The sequence below is a fragment of the Cylas formicarius genome, unplaced genomic scaffold (genome assembly GCF_029955315.1).
Source record: "Cylas formicarius isolate icCylForm1 unplaced genomic scaffold, icCylForm1.1 PGA_scaffold_7__23_contigs__length_41026272, whole genome shotgun sequence".
In the NCBI taxonomy this organism is placed as follows: Eukaryota; Metazoa; Arthropoda; class Insecta; order Coleoptera; family Brentidae; genus Cylas; species Cylas formicarius.
Window position 1 is genome coordinate 29,303,574 of NW_026844352.1, and position 7,361 is coordinate 29,310,934.

At 34.5% G+C, this 7,361-nt stretch overlaps 1 protein-coding gene across 1 annotated transcript; it reads right to left on the reverse strand.

The window, feature by feature from the left end:
• Positions 1-1,032: 1,032 nt before the first annotated feature.
• LOC132704761 (trypsin-2-like) lies at positions 1,033-5,729 on the reverse strand. Its single transcript, XM_060674989.1, has 6 exons — positions 5,612-5,729; positions 5,401-5,554; positions 5,185-5,341; positions 4,857-4,988; positions 4,686-4,805; positions 1,033-2,469 (listed from the first exon to the last, which is right to left on the reverse strand). Exons 1-6 carry the CDS (start codon positions 5,664-5,666, stop codon positions 2,329-2,331), a joined length of 759 nt encoding a protein of 252 aa, XP_060530972.1. The 5' UTR covers positions 5,667-5,729; the 3' UTR covers positions 1,033-2,328.
• Positions 5,730-7,361: the final 1,632 nt, after the last annotated feature.

A 7,361-nucleotide genomic window follows, 5' to 3' on the forward strand; every position in this document is an offset into this window, starting at 1 on the left:
TACGTGAACGACGGTAAAATTTACATCACACTTAGGAGCAGGTTCACCGTTAAGGAAATGGATAAAGGTTGTGTCCTGTTGACACTATAAAAGCTCGCATTGCTTCCAGTCTGGGAAGTTCAGTGGGTTCATATTTTGCTGTTACTTCTGGTAATGCTTTGATAGTTCTAACGGATTTTTTCGTTAACCATTTGTCTGAACTATTTTGTTCTTGGTAATAAGTTGTTTACAATTGCGATCTTATCGTCATCTATCAGTTTTCTTGGTAGATTAGCCTAGGTTTGATACTGGAGTAGGCATTTACATCGAAGAATGTGAATTCGGTTTTTTTGGATATGATTTTGCAGTCGTTATATATGTTGTCATCGCTACTTTGCTTCGTACGTTTAGTGGTATCAATCCGGATTCACAGTACGATATAGCCATTGTCCATTTTTGACAGAATGTAGGATTTGTAGATTTGAAGTAAACTTTTCGAATCTGCTCCCTATTTTGTGCGTGATAAAAGTTTCAGGATATTTAGTGACTGTTTACATTTTTTGGTGAGTTTGTTAATTTCATTTTGCCAGATAAAAATTTTATTATATCTACACACTGGATGATATTCCCTTCTAAATAGAGCACTACACACATTTAATTTTTTCTTTTGAAAATATAAAACCGAACTTTTCTCTATTTCGGATTACAACCTTCTTACCACTGCAGAAGACTTGCTATATCATTTACATAGAAACACTTTTTTATTTCTGGACCTATACTTCTATATATATCATTTATTCCAATTGAAAATAACGTACACCTGATCTGTACTCTGACCTTGAAACTTTTGTTTGAGAGAATGGACTTAATTGCAGCGAGAATTTGATTTGTTGTTCGTATCAGGATTTTAAGAGTTTAAAGAAGACAATGTATTAACATCAATGTTTTGCATAATTTGAAACTTTGTGATTTTTTTGAACGGTTCAAATTAGCTCTACCAACTTTAAGATAAATTCGACAAAAGTGGGGTGCTACAAAAAAACAACTCACCCTTAAGATTTTATTTTTATTACCGGCATGAGTATAAAACAAAACAATATTTTTGATTCTATCCGCCCTACTTTTTAATGTCATTTCTTATTACCATTACGAAGAAGTATGGGTGGTTGGTGCGATGGAGAATAGTGGGTTGAGCGATTGGGTGAGTCTACTGTGTTGCCCAAGGAGCCAGTTAGCTAGTCTGAGAGTTAGCAGTTTTACAACAAAAATAAAAAAAATGGATGTTGGGCCCCGACTAGAGGGCAGATAAAACGAAGATATATATTACGTAGAAACTTAGTCAAATTGACGCACAACTTAAAAGGAAAACTAATAAATTTGTTTAAAAGAAATAAAATGACAATTTAGCTATAACCTGTGTGATATAAGAGATGAAAACAATCCCTGATTAAAACTAAGCACAGCTGTATTTTAAAGTTTACAACTAATAATCAAATTGTTATATTATAGTTATCGCACAATGTGGCCCAAAGCGGTTTTAAATATGCAACTCGTACAACGAACGGTTCGAAAGGTGAGACGGTTAGTATCTACGCATAATTTTACATTTTAACTTTAAAAACTAAAAACACCATGAAGCCGATGCACACAAATAACAAATGACGAAACAGGGTCAAAACTAAGTAAACACGGTTTCTCTCTCGCGGAACAATTGCAAACTGCACTTTTGGGCGCTTAATAAGGCGAAGCCATTTTGACGCTATAAAACGAATCCGGTCTGGTTAGGGGAATCTTAATGGCTGGTGCTGAAATTAGAGAGAAGCCGTCTCTAATTTCTGCTATGAAAATGTTATTAGCATAATTAAGAAGTTTCTTTGCAGGACGAAACATACAGATTCCATTAAAATGCGGAGTTCATGGAGATGCTGTACCGCTTTCTTCGACGGCTGAATGGCGTAGATGGAATCAAAACAATAAGCTGGTAGCAATGTTTGTCGAAATGGAAAATCGTTGAAAATGATTTAAAAAGCTCCGTATCGTTCATTGACCCATTTCCATGTTCAACCGTTGAAAACTTTCAGTTACAATACTGCCAATCACTTCTCTCAATTTTAATTTACACTCGCCGCAAGGCATTTGCGAGTGATATCTGCGACGGATATCGTATCGACAGTTTTGGAAATCCATTACCCTCTAACTAGCAAAGCGTTCAAACCAGATGGATATGAAAATTTGTAAATTGTCTGGGGGTAAATTTGGTTTTATTTTGAATTGACTACGTGTGTCATATTTCCATGGTATCGTGTGAAGGAGTCTGCTTTATTTTTTTACGAAATATATTGGAAAACCTTAAGCTATTACTTTATCTATAAACGGTCTAAAGGCGGAGACTTTTCCAAATACGCTTGGATATCCAGCAGCACAGTTCCTTCCAAACGAGAAGACGCCGATCTGGACACCATTAACAACCAGAGGTCCTCCAGAGTCGCCCTATAACGAAAAACATGCGTATTTCGCTTCTACGGGGGCAACGAGATGGTCTAACTCACTTTCGTTTTCACTTTTAAGATAGTTTTTGATGGATGTAGAGAGTTATATGTTAAGCGTAGGCGTAGGTGTATTTCCGAAAATTTTTTCTAGTAGGTGATGTTAATTTTTTAGAAGAAATCTTGTTGGAAGAAAAATTTTACGCAGATTTTCCACGTGTTTATACACTCGGGAAATTCGGTACAAAAATTTCACACCAGTAAGTTTTTAACGAATCGGCTTAATTGCTGTAATAAAAGTATTCAATTTTGAATGTTTAAAAGGTTAAGTCCAGAAATAATTTGACCTCTAGTCAACATTTGTGACTTTTTGGAAAGGAAGTGGTGGAATAATGTATATTAACACCTAATAATACAAAAAAATCAAAAGCAACAATATGGAAATAATTTGTCTAATTTTTAAAAGAAAAAGAATGCACAATTGGGGTAAAACTATCTTTTGAAGACTTTTCGTATTTGGGACGACTGGAGATTCAATAATAAGAAGAAAAATTATACGACTGCAAAGAATCTGTTGAGAATGAAGTATATTAATATTGATTTTTTACAAGAAAATGTATGTTATTGATTTCTTGGTGGTAGCAATATTAGGACATAGCTTGTTTTTGTATTAAGTTATGTGGAATTCAATAGTCAATCAGCTCCAAGAGATGTGCTTGGCCAAATTTGAGCATAAGTTCAATCTATTTTTCGATACTGAATTTGCAGCAGCGCAGGATGCGAATCGCCGACGTTTACAAAGAGATCCAGGAAAGCAAAGCAAATGCAGTTACAAAATGAATACACAAAAAATGTAAAGGGAAATTTACTGAAAGAATTTAATTCAATAGTATTTAAAAAAAAAACTCAGGTCGATTAAAAAAAAATTAGCTGAGATTAATATAAAAGCATAACAACATTGATGAACATCCGATTAGATTATTTGAAAAAACGTGGAAATCTAACAGATGGTAGAAAAATAGGGGGAAACAACCAACCGATTTATTTACGATTCACTTACAAGGTTTGTTTTCCATTTATTACATGTTATCAAATCGTTCGAACAAAATCCACAACATATAAATTTGAGTGTACTGCCATTCTTTTCTCGCAAGGTCAATAATAACCTCAGAAATTCAGCACTACCAACGCCTGCCAATAAATAATCATTACAGTAATTTATACATTAAATGTTTCTAATTTGTGTTGGTAAATAAAGTTCAGTCATTTGTTTTTATTCGTATATAGCTATGTTTTTACATCCTTTTTTTTCTCTGTACTTTAGTAAGCTTTAAAAATACACCGAGGGGCTTATATTTCTAACAAACCATATTACAAACACAAAGTTAAAGAAAAAATTTAAAATGCAATAAAATATTTTTATGGGCAAATTTTTAATTTTTCGATTATCTGGCAAACTGTGGTTAAATCAGTTAAAACAAGTAGACGATATTCAATCCATATCGTAAGATTTTAGAGCACTAGAAGACAGTGAAAAAATTTTGGTAAACTTTTTAAGTCAGTCGTTTATTAAATACTCGCTCCGCTCGTGCCAAATAAACTCCTGACTCAAATGGCGTTTACCGTACTTGTTGCATAATATACTATATATTTCATGGGGCAAAGACATTTACTGACAAGGCCCAAGGGCTTCGTTCTTACGCTATTGAGGAAAAATGAGTGGAAAGGTAATTTCAAAAATGTTTGGAAATTATAACACATGTCGATAAATAATATATACCGATGAACTAGGTTCAATATCGGTTTTGAGTTAGAAATAAATATCTATCAGAATTATACTGATCAGTGGGACAAAAAACTCAAGCGGAAAGTTATGCTTTCTGCATGCTTCATCTATGTGTAATTAGATATTTTACAGAAGGCAGTAGAAAAAGAACTTTGAGTTGACCTCACAAAACAAGGAATGGGAAGACATCTTATTATTCTTTGCATAATTGAAAATTCATTTTATGCGACATATATTAAAATATTTTTTCATAACAATAATAAAGGAGCGATGCATTAGTTTGTCATCCTGTATATGGAATCATTCATTTTAACTGTCATTGTATTGTGGATAAGTTCAATATTACAAAGCTAATTTGAGATTCATTATGTTAACATTGTGATTTATCCCTTTCTTTTTACCCCCCTTAGATTTAAGCGGTGGTGAATACTCACGAAACACCCATCTTTGGTACCAACAGGATCTAATACACAAACTATTCTGTTGTAATCTTTCACAGAAGTTCCGTAGTGTTCTTGGCATTTGTCATTGCTTATAATAGGAATAGCCACAACCTAAAAATATTACATGGACATCACCAATATTTTCTCACATGGGAAAATTACCTGAAGGACAGGTGAAGCCTTCATTTCGGATGCATTTGTTGTTCCCCAACCAGTTAAAACTCCAAGATCACCTGGCTGAGAAGACGTGGTATTTGATGCCAGTGGAATAGATGAGGCACCGTCTGTATTAGTCTAATATAAAAAATAATTTCGAATGATTTTACATGCAAATAACATGCCTTATCATCAGCAGCAGAATAAGCAAAAGCTCAATTTTGTCTAATGGGAATTTTACATTAAATAAAAGATACCTGAAGTAAATTCCACTCTGTGATATGCTTTAAATATGAAATTGACAGTAATGTGGGTGTTGCTTCGACAATCTTACCAGAGGAGAATCTAACTCCAGCACAGCCAAATCATTTACGGTACCGTAAGGTTTATATTCATCATGGAAAGTGGTATTGACTACAGTTCTCTTTTGACCCCCTGTTGCCCAGGTTGATGTGCCAGCAATCACTGATACTTCTATGTTTGGACTAAGACTGTGACAAACGTTTGCCTGTTGAAAATACTAATTGAACTGATCATATTTTCCACTTACTCAACGAAGCAGTGAGCAGCTGTCAAGATGTACCTGGGATTGATTATAGATCCGCCACATTCGTGTGATCCATTGAATTGTATGGATACTTGATACGGAAAATCAGTGATGTTTGCCGGAGTACCATCGATGATTCTATGTGATGGGCCAGGTTCTGTAAAAACATCTAAGTTTCAAGCGATTCCAGTTTTCAGCTTTAAAGTAAACTTACCGATGCACACAAAAATTGAATATGAAACGAAAATCAATTTTCCAAAATGTCTCATTTCAGTAAGTTTTGAAACCGCCGTCCTTCGTCCACTATCTAGTACCTAAGCCGATAACCTTGCATTGTTGTTTGTGGGACAATTATCGCAATAAATAATTTACGGTTTAAGATAAGATTGGCAATTTTTTGTATTAGTTATTTTACACCTATTTGGTATCAACCGATCAGACGGACAATTACAGTAGGTAACTACTTAAAACATTAAATTTTGATTACGAACCCTTTCCGTATGGGGCAGAAGCGATGGGACGTCGCTGATTTTAACTAGCGGTCTAACTGAGTTGGGACTATTTATGGTGCACATAGCCTTTACCGAGACACCCGTTGAAATGAGGGCGGTCCCAGAATTAATTTGGGGTATATGACAACAAATTACTTCCCTTTTGTCGGAAGGCATTTCCATTACACCGAAATTTTTGAAAAGTTTTGGCACTTTTGATTCAATTGTTCGGCCAAATCTTTGATGGAAATTCATCTAATAGCCTATGCGGGCGTTCGTTGTTTCCGATGACACTGCGGACTAGTTTACCATACGTGGATAAACCTCTAAAATCTCCAAATACTTAGTCAATACATCCACGTTTTTTAAAGAAGAGGAAGTTTTCATTCATCTCTCACCTAGCTGCCCCCGTTAAATGCTAGAATTATCCAAACTTACAACGAAGGCTATATTATACTTCCCATTGCACTAATACCTTTTCACCACCTCATAGATGCCTTCGCAGAAAATTAATTAAGAATAATTTTTCAAAGAAACTTCCACAGGCTACTCCAATAATATTTACAAAACTTCTGAATTCCTCCTGGGTATTCCTGCGTATTCTTATACCATTTGCTGATGTCATCATTATGACGTCGTCGTTATCTTTTCTGAAATTATGTAGTTGTGAAAGCCTAAAATTAGTCTGTTCTCAAGGATATACGGGTTAAAGTTAAAACGAATATTGTACAAACAGAACTCAGAATCGAAGTTATTTGCTATCTTATACACAAAGAAAATATCAAAACACTGCATTCAGGACTTCAATGAGTCACATTTATCAACATTTAATTCAGAGCGCAGTACTCAGAACATCGGATTAAGTCCGCATGCAAAACAGCTATATCTAAAGGCGAATTAACGACAGTAGAAATGTTCAGGTCATTAGCGAACAATGAATACGCACTGTGAGAGATCATATAAAAATAAAACAAAGAGTAAGGGACCCAAGCGTGGACTCTGCGGGACCCCCTAAGTCATATTTTTATCTTATTCCAATAGCATCATCTCTTGCAAATATTTTTTCTGTCCTCAGCAGACCGAAATTTCCATGTTCAACAATTGTAAATGTGTAAAATGATGAAACTGGTCAAAGCCTTTGTAAAAGTTAGCACCGCAAATATCACGACCATTGTCACGGGCTCTCTGAAAGAAAGAGGCAAGATTAGTCAGAATAGGCCGACCCAAAATGACAGAGAGAAATTTTTGGCTTTGGTTTCTGTTGCCTGTTTACTCAGGTACTACCAATTTTAGAAAAAAATTGTTTCAACAAAAGTTTTATGGTTTAAATTAAATTTTAAAATTATTTATTTTTTACATATACAGGGTGTCCGATAAGTGCTGGACCGACATTATTTTTACAATTTTGAATGGAATTCCCTATATATTTTGATATTTTTAGAATTATTGTCAAAAATAAAGGTAACTTTTAGG

Bases quoted from the DNA above. Each gene is read 5' to 3' on its own strand.
- LOC132704761 (XM_060674989.1), bottom strand. From the start codon at position 5,666: ATGAGACATTTTGGAAAATTGATTTTCGTTTCATATTCAATTTTTGTG. The intron at 5,555-5,611 runs GTAAGTTTACTT...ATGTTTTTACAG, and splicing joins TTCAATTTTTGTGTGCATCG to AACCTGGCCCATCACATAGA. The intron at 5,342-5,400 runs GTAAGTGGAAAA...CGTTTGTCACAG, and splicing joins GCTGCTCACTGCTTCGTTGA to TCTTAGTCCAAACATAGAAG.